The sequence below is a fragment of the Medicago truncatula genome, chromosome 6 (assembly GCF_003473485.1).
Source record: "Medicago truncatula cultivar Jemalong A17 chromosome 6, MtrunA17r5.0-ANR, whole genome shotgun sequence".
In the NCBI taxonomy this organism is placed as follows: domain Eukaryota; kingdom Viridiplantae; phylum Streptophyta; class Magnoliopsida; order Fabales; family Fabaceae; genus Medicago; species Medicago truncatula.
Window position 1 is genome coordinate 263246 of NC_053047.1, and position 16505 is coordinate 279750.

General features: G+C 34.7%; 3 protein-coding genes across 3 annotated transcripts; 1 reads left to right on the forward strand and 2 right to left on the reverse strand.

Annotated features, from left to right (window-relative positions):
- Window positions 1-203: 203 nt before the first annotated feature.
- On the reverse strand, window positions 204-641 carry LOC25495108 (S-protein homolog 5). The gene has a single exon (XM_013595273.1). The coding sequence runs from the start codon at window positions 639-641 to the stop codon at window positions 204-206; it is 438 nt and encodes a 145-aa protein (XP_013450727.1).
- A 3791-nt stretch (window positions 642-4432) lies between these two features.
- Window positions 4433-10727, reverse strand: LOC25495110 (uncharacterized). The gene is made up of 9 exons (XM_013595276.3): window positions 9605-10727; window positions 8312-8367; window positions 8159-8241; window positions 7939-8017; window positions 6457-6567; window positions 6067-6176; window positions 4915-4998; window positions 4768-4805; window positions 4433-4668 (listed from the first exon to the last, which is right to left on the reverse strand). The coding sequence occupies exons 1-9, from the start codon at window positions 10689-10691 to the stop codon at window positions 4598-4600; spliced, it is 1719 nt and encodes a 572-aa protein (XP_013450730.1). The 5' UTR covers window positions 10692-10727; the 3' UTR covers window positions 4433-4597.
- Window positions 10728-14035: 3308 nt separating this feature from the next.
- Window positions 14036-16475, forward strand: LOC25495111 (uncharacterized). Its single transcript, XM_013595277.3, has 2 exons — window positions 14036-14533; window positions 15942-16475. Exons 1-2 carry the CDS (start codon window positions 14189-14191, stop codon window positions 16101-16103), a joined length of 507 nt encoding a protein of 168 aa, XP_013450731.1. The 5' UTR covers window positions 14036-14188; the 3' UTR covers window positions 16104-16475.
- Window positions 16476-16505: the final 30 nt, after the last annotated feature.

The window sequence follows — 16505 nt, forward strand, 5'->3', positions numbered from 1 at the left end:
AATTGATATACAAATATCATTTCTCTTTTTTCTATGATCTGACTAGGAGAAAGAGTGTATATACATGGTAAAGCTTATGAAATAATATAGAAAAACATGTAATATATTAATTTTATTCTTCATTTCATAAAATTTGAAGGAGGAATACATTGATCACAATATTTATTAAAAGTATTATTTATTCTCTCCCTTATATAAAGACATTAATCAGAAGGCCATGGGAAGCATTCTATAGAGTTGGGATTAACTAAAACATTAACCCTACATGGTCCATATTTATTTATTTGCCAATGACATTCTTTGTCGACAGCTTTCTCATCTCTGTCTTGAACGTAAACATCAAAGTAGTGAGATTCAGAACCAAAGTTAAATCCACAAAAATATAAGGTATTTGATATGAAGAAAGCAGGCCTAAAAGTGAAAGCGTAAGGTTCTTGAAAATGTATTGCTCGATATCCAATATCATGATCTTTGTCTTTACAGTGGACTCCGAGTTGTTCACCATTGGTCAAGTTGTTGGTAATATACATGTGTACTACGGGCTTAAGGATACTGAAACTATTACCACCCTTCAACTGAAAAACAAAAATAATAGCTAGCAACATAGAAACTGATAACGCAAATTTGGAGAGTGAAACCATTCTGCTTGCACAAATTGATTAAGCAATATACTGATATTGAAACATACAACTTGGTTCAAGTTATATATATACTATTATTTTAAAAGTAATATTTAATTAAAGGATGATAATATTTTGACTTTGTCTAGTCAACATAATATTAAATGTTTTTTATTTTATTTTTCGTTTATTACAAGTTATTTTGACTATATAGAGTCAACATAATATTAAATGTATTTAATATCTCATCCATCTTAAAATAAATAAGTGTCACAATTTAATTTTCACATACTCCTTCCGTTTTTAATTATAAGCAAATTTTGACTTTTAGGTTCATTTTATTAGTGATGTATGTGGTTGATATAGATCACATACATCATTAATGGAATCAACCTAAAAGTTAAAATTTGCTTATAATTAAAAATGGAGGGAGTATGCTAATTAACAACTTTGACCATTAATTTTTTTTAATTATCTATTATAAAATGAAGATATCAATGTAATCATCTAGATGCAAAGATTCTCTCGATTGATCAAACTGAAGATCATGTCCCAAAATATGATTGAATAATAGTTTAATGATATTTTAAGTACGAGAGCTGCTAAATACCACTAGACATGGCAACAAAAGTTGTATCTTGGGGTATTCACCCGAACCAAACTCAATTTAATGGATTTTCCCCGCTTTGGTTGTGTTTGGGTATGAGTTTGAGTTTTCCCCGATTTCAAAACATGGGTACGAGACGGGTAATGGGCATATAGGTACCCACCCCAAACCCATACCCAAACCCCTCCTAAATGTAGAAAATCAATTTACTACCCCTTTTATTTAAAATAGAAACACAAACTCTAAATTAATTCTTTCACATAGTCAGAGTCTCAGTGTCACATATACACACATTTGCCAAAGTTCTATCTCTTTTCCTTCCATATCTCACAATCTCGACCTCTCTCTTCTCCATCACCATAGTCATTGATCGTCATCATCTATTTGCTGGATAATGCATTACAACATCGTGCATGGGGTTGAAAATTATTTTTTTATTTAAAAATATTATCCATTGCGGGAATGGAGATGTGGAGGAGGGGATACCCGAACTCGTTGGGGACGAGGATGAGATTCAATTTCTCATCCTCGTTAGATATAGGTAGGGTAAATGGTAAGTGTATATGAGTAGGGTATGAGGACGGGGAAGGTGAAACCCGTCCCCACCCCGCCTCATTGCCATGCCTAAATACCATGAATAATTCATCCACGAATTACAAGAATATTAATGTGTCATGCTACTAATTAAGGATGAAATTTTAATTTTTGAACTTGGCGGAATTCATGGATGATGGTATACAGAAATTTAAACCTTCGTAATTTTCGTGGGTTGAATCTTTCATGGCTTTAATCATTTTCCATTAAGTACATTGAAGTGATTCTCTCAAAAACCCTTCATCTAAAATAAATTGTTGTGAATTCGAACTCAAAATCACACCAATATAATTATAATGTGTGGAGCAAAGGAAAGTAGACTTACTTTAGAATGAAAACATGTTCTTTGTACATAATGTGAGGTGAATAGGCAACCATATATAGGCATGAACCTCTTTATCACTTCCAATGATTAAGGAAGGAAATATCTAAGAAAGGAAACATAAATCACTACAATCAAGGCACAATATCACAACACTACCTCAAGGTGGTGCATATACATTATAGGCATCCATCTTGTCATATATGTAAGTTATCCTAGGACTCCATAAAGATTTAGTAAAGATATCAGCGAGTTGATCTTTGGAATTGACAAAGGAGGTTCTAATAATTCCGGTGATAATCTTCTCTCTAAGAAAATGTCAATCAACTTCAATATGCTAAACAATATCAAAACCATATCTTTTTTATTTTATTTAAAAAAATAAAAAATTCATAAAACTACTAAAAAAAAATTCATGAATGAATTTCATCATGAAGATAAGAAAAACATAGTACTAGCACAAAACTTATAGTACTAATAGTAGTACACTCTTGAATAACTAATTTCTAAACTATAAGCAACTTTAAAATTTATGGACCCGGTGTATTGGAGAGTTCTTCAATCCAACTATCAATCTCTTCATCATCAACAAATTCAGCACCAAAATTTAAATCGGGAAGATCAATTGATCCATTCTTATATCAAAGTCACAAAATTGAAGGTCATCAAGGCAATCAAGATCATCCAAGACCTGTTCCAAACCATCAAATGGTAATCAATCCAATTCAAACTGAAACAAATTCAAACTTCCAACCACATCCAGTTGTTGCATCACTGCCAAAGGACTTAAATAAGGCACATTTTGTTCCACAAATTTACCCTCCAAAGGATTAATCTCAACAATAGGTTGATTACTTGAAATCTTACCACACTCAATCAAATTGTAAACACAATTAACCGATTCGAGCGACGATAAAGATGCATGTGACATGCCGCTCTTAGAAACAACATTCTCATATGCTTCAAATTCAAAAAATTTAGCTTCATACGCTTTTGAAGCCTCTTCTGCGGTGTTGAAAGTTCTCAATCATTCACACGTCCCTTTAATCGGATTACGAATTTCTACAACTTAGTTACCCGTTTTCCTCATTCGAACACCTCTATATTTGGAAGAAGGTTGTTTTACTATAGGTGTTGGTTTTGCACAAATCTTATTCTTATCCGTCATTGTTTCTTCAAGGCAAACAGTGTCATTAGGAAGATTAGGTATTGCAAATTCATGCACAACTCTCTTCCTCTTCATTGGTTCCTCTACATGATGATTATTTTCATCTGATGATGAATCCGTTGCATAAGGATCATCATAGATAATTCTCATCCTTCTTGTGCTTTTGGAAACATAAGATTGGATTGTTTTTGCAAAACTCTCCCTCAAAGATTTATAGTAATATTCTTCATAAAACACCTTAACATACAAAAAACTATTTTAGGAAACTAAATAAAAAAAAGAATAAAATAAATATATATATATTTTTGAATAGCGTCAAGTGAGATTCGCTAAATACATAATTTTGAATAGCATCAAAAGAGATTCACTTTTAAAGTAAACACAATTTTTTTTGGGTGGAAGTAATTAAGTATTTTTGAATAATGGAGAATGCTAAGGTACCCTTGAAGTAAATACACTTTTTTTTATGCCGAGTTAGATTCACTTTTAAAAGAATGGAGAATACTAAAGTACACCCTTGAAATAAATACATATTTTTGTTATGTTTTTTTTTGTTGTGTTGTTAATAAGAAACTACTTATATATATATATATATATATATATATATATATATATTTCAAAAAATTAATTAAAATGTATCAACAATTAAGGTCTGATTTTGTCAACAAAAAAAAAAGGGTCTGAAAACTAGCCAACTATATGGCCGTCTGTGTTAAATTATAAACAACTTCATTTGTTTGTATCCACGCCTTTGCTAAATTATATGCAACCTCATTTGCCAGTATCCGTACGAACTCCACACTAAACTTATGCCACTAATTTTTCTTGTTGTTCATTAAACTATTCACAATTCGTCAAAGTGCTGAAACAAATCTTATTTTTTTATACAATAAATAACATTTTTCAAACCAATGGAACGTTCACCGTTCTAAAAAAGGGAAAGGGACAAATAAAGAGTTCGCTTTTTTTAAGAAAGATCTAGAGATTATTAACAAGATTGATCGAAATATGGTTTATGATAGAACACTACAACGTAATTTGATGATTTCATCCATTTAACCGACCCACTTAGTAGGATCATAAGGCTTTGTTATTGTTGTTGAAGAATAAATTTCTGTATATAAATAATGAATGAATGAATTTTACATATCTTTTCCCTCAATTTTACACACCAAGTCAGAAATGAACTCTTAAAATTAAAAATTCCACAAATGGCCATAATATGCTTAAAAGTTGGTTCATAAACATGTTTACTGAAAAAGAAAACTGCATGTCCTGAAGATAAGTTAAAGATAAGTTTTGGTGATAGCCTCTTCCAGCTCCTGAAAGTCCCATGCATCATCTGCTGAATATTGTCCTGGAGAAGAAATTCATTACAGTTACTAGCTAGCTACACACATAGATCATAGAGACAATCACTCTTGAATTGAATAGGTCAATGGGAAATATTACTTACCAATTGAATCTCTTCGGAGAGCCGTTAAGTGGGCGCAACTACAATTATCAAAGCAAAAAAATCGTCAACAATATATTCGCAGCACTACTTTGATGTTGTATTAAAGAAAGTTTTATATAAGAAATAATAAAATTAATAGTCTAATACCTGCCAAGAGCCTTCCCAAAATCCGCACAGAGTGATCGAATATATGTCCCTTTAGAACAAATCACTCTAAAAATCAAATTTTGTCTGGAAAAAGTATAACTATATCAGGGCCAAAATGAACAAATCAACTACAAGATCTAAACAGATAATTTCCAACACGCATTTTTATAAGGAGAAAGCTACCCAATATGCATAATAGGATTATTAAAATGTGCAATCCATTATAGGTGCAAAGCTGTTACACTGGTATCTCAGAGAAATCAAACCGGGTTTATTCTTTATCACAAGAACATGGTTCTAGGCTAGACCACCAGAACATACAATTGATATCTCCAGGGATATACGACAGACTCGGGACACTCCTACTTTCTTTACAATTTTCGCCAAAATTCCTCCCAGCTCCTCCTACAAACAATAACTAACTTAGAAGTTCTGACAAGTTTACTAACTGATGGTTGGTTCAGCTTGGGCCATGTCATCCTATAGCACATTCCCTGTCTTTGCTACATAAATGTGTTTGATCAGAGCTCGCTTCCTAGCAAAAACCCGCATAAAAAATTTATCTCCTTCCTAATCCTGTGTTTGTTGTATGTTTGGAACTCAATGGCTAACAATCATTCCATCAGCAGATGTTTAAAAAAAAAAAAACTACCTTTCCGCATTGAGGTGTTTCTACCACTTACAGCCTTTTCGGTTGGCTTGCAGACTTATTCTTGTTAATTCCCTTCTAACCAATTAAGTGATTTAGGACATGAGAAGGGGAAAAGAGTTGAAGATTTGGATTTAGCTTAAGTTAGTAATTCACATTAGATAGTAAAGTAAGTAATTCCAATTGTTGATCAATGAATCAACAGTTGATGTTACACGCATGCATAACAAATCATGAATGTGTTAAAATATCAACAGTTGATTTTCTCATTGACAGTTTAGATTACTTACTTTACTCTCTAAAGTGAATTGTTGACTTTTGAGAAGCCAAATCCTGAAGATTTGTACTCAAATTGGATTTCATGAAGGGAATTATTACTACCAAAGGTCTTGGTGGTCAATTAAGTGCTTTAGCGGTGTTGATTTTAACTTCTATTAATGGTCAACTTAAATCTTGATTCAAAGGCAAAACGGGGCACAGAACGGAGGCTCCCAAAAAGTTACCTGTCATCCAAGCTACGCTCTATGTCAAATTGGAAAATTGAAATTCGTCTAGGCGAGAGTTCAATGCTTTCTCCTCTCCTTGCTTTCTCATACAACTTTTCACCTCCAACCTATAAAAAAGCAGTGATGAATGTAAGGAATTGCTTCCATAAGAAACCAAGTCTTCATAAATGAAAAACAAAAGTCATATGACAAAGTTTCACAATGCTGAACGCTTTAAATACGAAGAAAAATGTTGATTATATTGGATGCATAAAAGCTTCTCTGAGTTGAAAAACCATTTCTGAAATGACATATTTAATAACTTAAATTAGTTCAGACTTCATCCAACTTCAAAGCTTTAACGAAACTATGAAAATTAAATGGTTCAAGAATGGTAATTATTCTTACTTTAATAGCAGAGAACATAGGTGGAACTTGCCAAATCTCTCCACAAAAGGACAAGGCACTTTTCTTTATGTCCTCGTCTTTGATGTGCTCCCATGGCTCACGCTGAATGACCTACATATTAAGCTGGCCTATGAGTGAAAAAATTGCATGTAGTTAAAAACTTTAAAATCAAAACAAAATTTGCCATATGAATTGTCATTCCTAATTCTGCTTATGAGTCACATTACAATAATTTGGATGCATTTACCCAAGCTTGAATTGATACTCTTCATTGCCAATAAATAATACTTGTGTATGATGATTTAAATTACTCTTACTACACCAATTTCAATATATTGAAACTGTCCAAGGTCCAAGCATCAAATCATATTAATAAACACGTTATATCATATCAAATTAATAAACACATAGGCCTCATCAAATGGGCAATTTTCGCGAAGTGTCAACTAACAAAACGAACACCACACCATCTTACAAATTCAACAGATCAAATTTAGCCAGTTTTAGTAATTGGACCCACAACTAAGGAAGCAGGAAAATGTGCTCAAAGCCCAAACCCAATTCAAATTTCAAACACCCAAACAAAAGAAATCTGCAAGAACCGGTGTTTTCGGGAAAAGGCCCACAAGAAAGTATGATACAGCCAATATTTTTTCATAAAAATTCAATGTCAGCTTAACCAATAACCAAGTACGAACAAATAAGACAAAATACTCTCTTTCCATCGTTCTCTTCACCCTCACCCACACACAGTGGCGGATCAGAGGTAGAAACTAGAGAATCAAACAGAGCAGAGGCAGACGATGATGAACTGCGCACTGAAGAACATGGCAGAGGCAGAGAGGACGACAACGACGCAGTTGCGCTCGCGCAGGGACCGCCAAACACGATCAAAAACGGCGCATGGACCGTCGGGGATGACAGACGAAGTCACAGCATACAGATGTTGAACGCAAGTCGCATTGTACAGAGGTTGAAAGGTCCATAATGGATTAATAAATTATCTTTGACAAAATGGTCCAACTATGAACTATCTACGGTTATCCCTCCCAACCATGCAATTAAACCGAACTTTAGACAAGGAAATGGTAGGTTGGCTTCCGAAAATCGGACAGTAAACTAAGTAATTATTGGTTTGATCATATGGTAGGAAAGATTCTCAACACTACTACACAGGGACAATGCAGTCCCACAATCAGTGAGAAATCAAATTATTTCAGGTAGAAAACAAATTGAATTAGCAATTCAGTTACTAGAACTATTCTGAGAACTATGGCTCGCTATTTACTATGGTGTTAGGACCATAGTAATTGCCTTTTTAACAAGCTCATTTGTCTACTGCGTTGCGTATGTATGAAATCAGACAGAAATCCACTAAATTATCTATAATGCAGCCTTTACATTTGAAGCAATAGGTGAACCAATAGCTAATTATATAGTGTGCTATATAAGCTTAAACATGAGAAAAACAGATTAACTCACTGGTGAATCAGCATCCCATGTTGAAGTAGCCTCCCCTAAGCGGAAAACCCCACTATAACCCTTAACCATCCCTTGATATCTGAAGCATAAAAAAAATCAATTATTCAGAAAAGTTATCCAGATCAAAACATTTTAACTAAAACAAAAATTGTACAATAGTGAAATAGGATCCAATACTTAGTACTTAAATGGGAACAAAACTCTATTTAACTTCAATCACCTATCCACAAGTTTCGTTGATTTGCCAACACAAACAATCAATAAACCAGTAGCCATTGGATCGAGAGTTCCGGCATGTCCTACCTGTAAATATTTAATACTATAAGTCTACATAAAACGCGAACTTAAATGCATATGTACTGTGGAAAATAACCTTTTTCACTTTGACAAGGCGACGAAGCTTTCCACAAACTGTGAATGAAGTCCAACCTGCCACAAATTCACATTATATTACTTTTATGGACACATCCCAAAAGAAAAACTATCAAGTAAATCATAATTACCATATTTAAGAACATATTGTTGCATATTGAAAAATGGAGGATAAAAAATGCAGCAATATCCACCAATGAACAAAGATTTCAGTCAAACTCCTACACTATGAGATCAATGAAATGAGACCGTGGAAAACAACGAAGCCTATACATCATGAACCATCAATAGTTGCTGCAGTATAAGCATATCACAATAAAGTTGTTTTCAATGAAAGTGGAGGTCACTCATTCATCATGAATAGTGTACTTACGATAGTTATTTTCTAAAATATGCATACATTAAATTTAACTACAACAACTCGATAACATAACCATTAGCTCTTCTAATTAGTAATTCCACAAAAGTAAATCAACTAGCTAGCAGAATGAAGCAAAGTAAGGATTCTTGCAAACAGTCTACGTCTACAAAAGTATAGCCGCACCCTAGCGTTACAGCATAGCAGGATTTGAACAAATTGCTATTGTTATGTGATTCACTAATTAATTAGTACAAAGTATTGTCAAATAGCGACTATTGAGGTGCTACAACCCTGTAGCTTAGCGGAATAAGAACAAACAGCTATTTTTCTGCTATCCAAGATTGACTGTAGGTGTGATTGCATGGTGGTAGGCAATCCATTTCTATTCCAAGTAAGAAATGTAAGGCCCTGTTTGGATTAACAGCTAATTTGCAGCTTATAGCACAAGTGCTTATCATGATAAGTGCTTATATATAAGCTATTTCTAAAGCAAAAGATAAAATAAAGTTAAATCGTTTTCGTCTAAGCTATTTTCATAGCTATCTTGGAGAACTTATGAAAATAAACTGAAAAAGCTTCATGGACAATTTCCTAAGCTGTTTTCACAAGTCTTCCCAAACAGTCTCACAAAACTCATGAGTAAATAAGCTCACATAAGTCAATCCAAGCAAGCCCTAAATGGTTGAAATGTCTCACTCACTCACCTTTAGGGAATTTGAACAAATTGTTATTGTTCTGTGGTAGGCTATTTAGTACAAAGTGTTGTCAAATAGAAACTATTAAGGCGATATACCCCTATAGTGTAGCGCAATTTGAACAATCCGCAATCAACAAAACTACTCTACAACAGCGCGATTGCATGACTGCACACAATTCATTTCCATTTTTACAAAAAAAAAAAAATCTAAATAGCAAAACAACTAACTCACTCACCTTTAGGTTTGTTAATCAAAAGCACAGTCCCATGCGAACTATCCCAAACAGGAGGAAGTCCCGTCCTCCTCGAACTAAAAAATGGCTCAACAACTTCAACCTCCTTCTTCACATTCAAACCCTTAAAAAACTCCTCTACCTTCTTCTCACTAACATCTTTACTATCCACACCCCTCTTCCCCTTTTCCTTTTCTCTTTCCACCCCTTTCTCATTCTCCTCAAAAAACATCAACTTATCATCACCATCACCAACCTCATCTTTCTTCCCCCCAACACCAAAAACACCAACTTTCTTGCTCTTAACCCTAGCATTCGCATTTTCATTCGAGTTTGAACCTGCATTTCTCCGATCATCGTCTTTCCCATTCTCGTCAAAAAACACCAACTTATTATCATCAACAATATCACCAACCTCTTTATTCTTCCCAAAAACACCAACTTTCATGTTCCTAACCCTAGTATTCGCATTCGAATTAGCATTTGAACTTGTATAACTTGCATATGAACAATTAGATTGACCAGGTTTCAAAAAAGCCTGATCCAAACACTGATTAGGAAAATACTTTTTCTCCAACTGATACACCATTTTATAATGCTTATCTTTCTCCCAAGGATAACAAAAAGCATCATACATATACAATTCCTCTTCCCTCTTATGCAAAGTCCTCAACTCCACAACTTCCGGTATCATCTCCACCAATTGTTCCTCGTTACGACGATGATCATCATCGGAATCAGACCCATACATTCTCTTCCTCCTTTTGTTATAGTATTTTCTCTTGGATTTATCAAGATTGTTATCAAGTTCAAATTTTGACGAACCGGGTCGGTTTGATTCCGGTTCAGTGGTTAATTTATCGTTGGCCCAGGATTGGAGGGAGGAGTTTTGAGGTGGGGTTGGTTCGGGTTTAGAGGTTCGAGTGGGTTTGGGGAGATTGGGACGGTTGATGATGAGTTCGTATTGGAGTGGGTATGGGGTTGTGGAGAAGAAACGGAGAGTGGAGAATGGATGGAATAATCTGGAAGAAGAGGTTGTTGTGAGGAAATGGAGATGATGGGTTAGAGATAGAGATATTGGTTTCACCATTGTTGAAAGAAATTCAAAGATTTGAGTGAGGGTAGTGGGTTGTGTATAAATTATTCAATAATTACTTCAAAACAAATTACTCATTATATTTTATGAGAAAATTAACTTATCTTGATCGGTAGGATATTGCATATATTATATGGATGCGGCGGTTTAAATTTCGGACATCTTACTTCTACACATTTAAAATATGTGAGTTTTAATAACGGATCATTGAAACAAATTACCCATAAAATTGTGCAAATATTGTTTTGTTTTTGGCTTAATAGCAGTTTTAGCCCCCAAACTTTCCCAAAGCTGCAATTTTGGCCCCTAAGAAAAATAACTACAAAATTGCCCCTTAAGTTTTGCAACTGTAGCAGTTTTGACCCCCAATGTCAAAAATAAAATAACACGTGACACCTCACTTAGGATGTCACGTCAGCGTAGACCGAATCAAAATTGGTTTTGGGGCCAAAACTGCCACAGGTGCAAAACTTAAGGGGCGGTTTTGTAATTTTTTTCTTAGGACCCAAAATCGCAATTTTGAGAAAGTTAGGGGTTAAAACTGATATTAAGTATTTGTTTTTTAATAAGTTAGTTCATACAACATTGGAGGCTTTTCGAATAATTGATAAACTAATTTACTGTGAATAAATTAGCATATGATTGATAACAAATAAATTAACCCATTTGAATCGGTATTGTTTGATAAAATTGAAGATTAAATTAATTTAGAAATAAGAAATGGAATGAATAAATATATTTAGTTAATATTTTTTATGTTAGAAATACTTAATTTTTTTAATTAGGATAGCATAGATAAAAGTTAAAGAAAAAATTGTAACTTAACGGAAATTGAGAGAAAAAAGCTACTAGAAATATGATGTTTGAAGTAACTTGTTTGTTCATAAGGTGCAATTCATCTTACAATATTTATTTAGGTCATGTGATTTTTTTTTTAATTAACCATTCGGTTAACAGGAGAATGAAACTCTCGTAATTTTGAGTTTATCGTTTGATATAGTTCATCAATCATTTGAAATTATAATACTTTACAAGATCAAAAATCTATATTGGCTAGGAATAGCTAGATCACTAAATCCTTGGAGTTTCTTTTTTTTTTTTTTTTTAAAGAAAGGTACGTATATCATTTCATTAATAATAATGTTTTCAATACAACGAGGAACATGATAATGAATGGTGGGATTAGCTAAAAATGTGGCAGCCCTTGCTAGGATATGAGCCGCCTCATTTGCTTGTCGTCTGTTGAACTTTACCTTGGAGTTTGTAAAGTTGGAAGTGAACAATCGTCGGCATTCCAATAAAATATAACCAGTCTCTGAGACATCTACCCAGGTCTGATTAAAAGCATCTGTAATAGTTTTGGAGTCATAACAAAAATCCACCGAATCAAACGCCATGTCACTTAACCATTCTATTGCTTTATACAAAGCCAAAGCTTCTCCCATTACCACTGGACACTTTGGGGAAATAGGGATTGATTGAGCCAAAATAAAAGTACCCTCCTCATCTCGGATGCATATACCAATGCCCGTCTTGTTGAATTGATCTCAGAAGGTTGCATCTATATTACACTTCACTCTACCTCGCGACGGTGGCTGCCAGCGAGACTGTCTAGTGCTGGAACTGCCCGCACCTGCTGCTACATCCGTGGGAATAGTAGAATTCCTTCCCTGCTCCAAGCTAACTGTCATACCTGAACTATTATGAGCAAAAAAAAAATTGCTTGCGGGTTCCTCACAGCTGGGGAGTAGTTGTTAGCTAGCTGCCAATCTTCTAGCATCCGCATCGCACGCTCCACCACTTGAGCCACCGTTTCTGAAACTTCTTGCCACAACTTTAGATTGTGGTGCTTCCATATGCTCCAAACGGTAACAGCCAAGCGTTGCGAATCAGCAACTGATAACTCCTGCAGCAACTGGAAAACAATTTCACTTGCTGAATCCGTATGAAGCATCGCCCGGTTGACAGAATTCCACAAACCGCTACGCTGCCAGACCTGCACAGCAAGAGAGCATTCGAAAAATACATGTTTCGAGTCCTCGTATAAACTTTCACAAGAAACACAGTTTGTCGGGCAGTGCACCCCTTTGTCCTGGAGCCTTACACATGTAGGCAAACAAGCTCGACAAATACGCCAACATAGGTGCTTAACCTTCAGAGGACACTTCAGACGCCAGATACCACTCCAATTCCCTGGTCGTTGAAGATGTGATGTATCCACTAAGTCTGTCACACACAAACGATAAGCACTCTTCATCCGAGTACAAACCATTCTTTTCCGCCTTCCAAATTAACTTATCCTCGTGCACTTCATCAACGAGAGGTGTATGCAAAATCGACGAAGCAATATCAGGGCTGAAAACTTGCCGAATAACATCAATATTCCAAGTCTTCAGATATTGATTAATAAGACTATTTACTGCAAAATTCTGAACAAAATGAGCCCCCAAAATATTATTTTCGATCTTGTTCCCGTCCACTAGCCACGGTTCATTGAGAATAGAGATAGACTCTCCAGACCCTATACACCAACGAGCTCCCCCACGAACAATGAACCTAGCGTTAAAAATGTTTCGCCATACATAACTCGGACTATGACCCAATCTAGCAGTTACATAATTACAAGTGGGAAAGTAACGTGCTTTGAAAATACGGGCCACAAGAGAGGTTGGTTCATTCATAAACTTCCAGCCTTGCTTACCTAACATAGCCAAGTTAAAAGTTGTCAAGTCTTTAAATCCCATACCACCGTGAACCTTGTGCATAGAGAGTTTCTCCCAAGACAACCAATGAATACCCATGTTAGAACCTCCTCCAGCTCCCCACCAAAACGAGTTAATCATTTTCTCAATGGTAGAGATAAGAGTAGTAGGTAAAAGAAAGAGGCTCATAACATACGACGGAATTGCTTGCAACACTGACTTAATCATCACCTCACGTCCATCCTTAGAGAGACACTTACTACTCCATGAGTTTATTTTGTGTCAAACACGGTCTTTGATATAAGCGAAAACAACATTTCTGTCTCTACCTACCATTGAAGGTAGACCGAGGTATTTACCTGTACCTAACACTACTTGCACACCCATAATATTAGTAATAGCAATTCTCAAAGCATCCGGAACATTACGACTGTAATAAATTTCGGACTTGGAAAGACTAATAGTTTATCCAGAAGCCGCTTCATACATAGTAGGAATATTTTGCATAACACGTTAAATAATAAATATTGTCATTTGATTTACTTGGAAATTATTTACACTAATTAATGATGAAAAAAACTATAGAAAAATGCCAAAAAATGCAAAACTATAATCTTATCATAAGGCACATTATGACAAAGGAAAAATGAATACCTAACATTTTCAAATCAATTCAAATACTAAAAAAAAGAGTCAAATGCAATAGAAGAAGAAAAAGGAAAAAGAGTATTGAAATTGAAAAATTTCAGCACCCCGCGTTCGCGCTTCATTCCAAATTTTCAAACCCAAATGGAATCCGAAGACGACGAATGGGAGCTTTGCTACGACGACGGCTTCGTCTACAAACGCCGCAAACGCCGTCGTCTCAACTCACCGGAACCCTCAACAGCACCAGATCAGAACGCGTTAGAGAAGTTACGAAAAGAACGAAAGAAAACGACGCTTTTGAAGCTTAAATCCAAGTATGAAAAGGAAATTGTTCAGTGGCAACATTTATCAAACACCTTAAGTGCATTGCAGCTTTCTTCTTCAAATCAGCTTAATGAGCAGCAACAGCAGCAAAATCAAAACTTGTCGATTCCTTCTACTTCTGGATCTGCTGAATCGTCTCTTCTTGATGATCTTCTCTCTCAGGTAACTTCACCATTCTTTGCAATTTTCAAAGAAATTTTGTTTTTTGGGTATTGATAAATGGGTTTGAAATTTGTGTTTTTAAGCTACCCTTTATCGATTTTGGTCTTGATTTTGAATACTATGAAAGAAAGTTTGAAAATTTGGGGTTATTGTGAAGTGGGTCTGAAATTTGGGTTTGTTAGAGTGAAATTCTGACAAAAAAAATTATGTTTTTTTTCTGTGTTTCTGTTGGATGTTGGAGTTTGAAGTGATTTATGTGAATAATGTCATGTGTATATGCTGTAACTCTACATTAAATTTCATGAATTTGTTGGTTTTAGGTTCAGCTGTAAACCTAGTCTGTGAAAATTTACTGCTTAGAAAGCATTGTTTGTCTAATAATTTGAAAATTTGGTAAATTGGGGCTTAGGAGTGTTTGAAACTCACATGCATAACTGTGAGGTCTTGAATTCGAACCCGAGTCAAGGTGTGTAACCTAGCAATTTCGACATTGTGAGTTGAGCTAAACTTTACATACCGGAGTGTTTGGAAATGGAAGAAGTTAGAAGTTAGAAATATTAAAAAATATTTATGGAGATTTCTGGCTTTTATAATTTATCTCATGTTATTTCTGTTAGACTCTTAATGGAGTATATGAAAAATATCAATATGAGCTTAATTATTATGCATGGGTTACGTAAAAAAAATTATAAAAACATTCACCATATCTTATGGATTTGGATTAGGCGCAGTCATTGTGTCATGTAGTATTGCGTCTCGTCGTCCAATCTGAATCAATGGCCGAGAACCATGTAATCTAAACTATCAGATCTCAAATCAATGGCCATGATCGCTTAAAGCTTGAAACTGTGTGCCAAAGTTACTGCGGTCAAGATAGCTTCTTAGTTCAGTTTATGAAAAATATGAATATGGACTTAATTGTTATGCATAGTTGGTGTAGAAAAAAATTATAAAAACATTTGTCATATCTTATGGATTTGGATTAGACGGAGTAACTGCGTAATGTAGTACTGTATCTTGCCCGTCCGATTTGAATTGATGGCTGAGATCGATTAACTGTGTATTTTGAACTGTCAGATCTCAAATCAACGAGTAAGATCACTTACAATGTGAAACTGCATGTTGCGGTATTTGCAACAAATCCCGGTCCATATCTTACCATAATACCATGTAAATATTTGTGCAGTTATTTTGAGAAATGATGAGTTGGATATGATTGATGGTTTGTGTCACACTGTTGCATCGGTGTGTATGATGATTAAACTCAATTAAGTAGCCATTCTTTCCGGCCTTGGAACATCCTTTGTAGAATTATATACTTGTTAATGTAACTGAACTGCATATGTAGTGAATGGTGTTGAATGTTGATGAGTTTGTCACTCTTAATTTAGTATTCTCAAACTTGCAGGTGGAAGCTCAGGAAGCAATCATTCATGATATTTCCAATTTATGCGACGTAGCCGAAGCAATGTGTTCTAAACAAGAAGAACAATATAAACAATCTTTGTTTGATCTACCAATCTGGTCTACACCACTTGAGCTAATGCAAGTGTTATGCTATGATGATTGAAACAAGTTCTATTTTATACCATTCTCTTGGTAATTATGTTAAGTTCAAAGGAGGGTCTACACTGTTCAACAAACAATTACATTAATTGTAACTGTTAAATGCAATGATGTTAAATAGGTTCGACCACTGGCAGTAAATATTCTTAGATTATTGATTGATTGTATTTAAAAGCATCCAACTTCTGGCTGGAGTCATCCAATTAGAATTAGCTTATGTTGAATGTAAAGAGTGAGAAGGTAGTTTGAGTTAAGTAGTTTTGCATGTTTGGAATGTTGGAATATTAAATGAGATCATGAATATTGTGCGGTTTCTGACTGATTTTCTCTTGTATTTGCCACTCTTACAATGACTATTTCACATGATGCTTGAAGATATGATATGAATTCAAAACTACTGAATTCA

Excerpts from the sequence above, each read along its gene's own strand:
- LOC25495108 (XM_013595273.1), bottom strand. The coding sequence starts at position 641 with ATGGTTTCACTCTCCAAATTTGCGTTATCAGTTTCTATGTTGCTAGCT.
- LOC25495110 (XM_013595276.3), bottom strand. The coding sequence starts at position 10,691 with ATGGTGAAACCAATATCTCTATCTCTAACCCATCATCTCCATTTCCTC. Across the intron at positions 8,018-8,158 it reads TCAACGAAACTTGTGGATAG|ATATCAAGGGATGGTTAAGG; the intron begins GTGATTGAAGTT and ends TTTATGCTTCAG. Across the intron at positions 4,999-6,066 it reads GAGCGTAGCTTGGATGACAG|ACAAAATTTGATTTTTAGAG; the intron begins GTAACTTTTTGG and ends TACTTTTTCCAG.
- LOC25495111 (XM_013595277.3), top strand. The coding sequence starts at position 14,189 with ATGGAATCCGAAGACGACGAATGGGAGCTTTGCTACGACGACGGCTTC. Across the intron at positions 14,534-15,941 it reads TTGATGATCTTCTCTCTCAG|GTGGAAGCTCAGGAAGCAAT; the intron begins GTAACTTCACCA and ends TCAAACTTGCAG.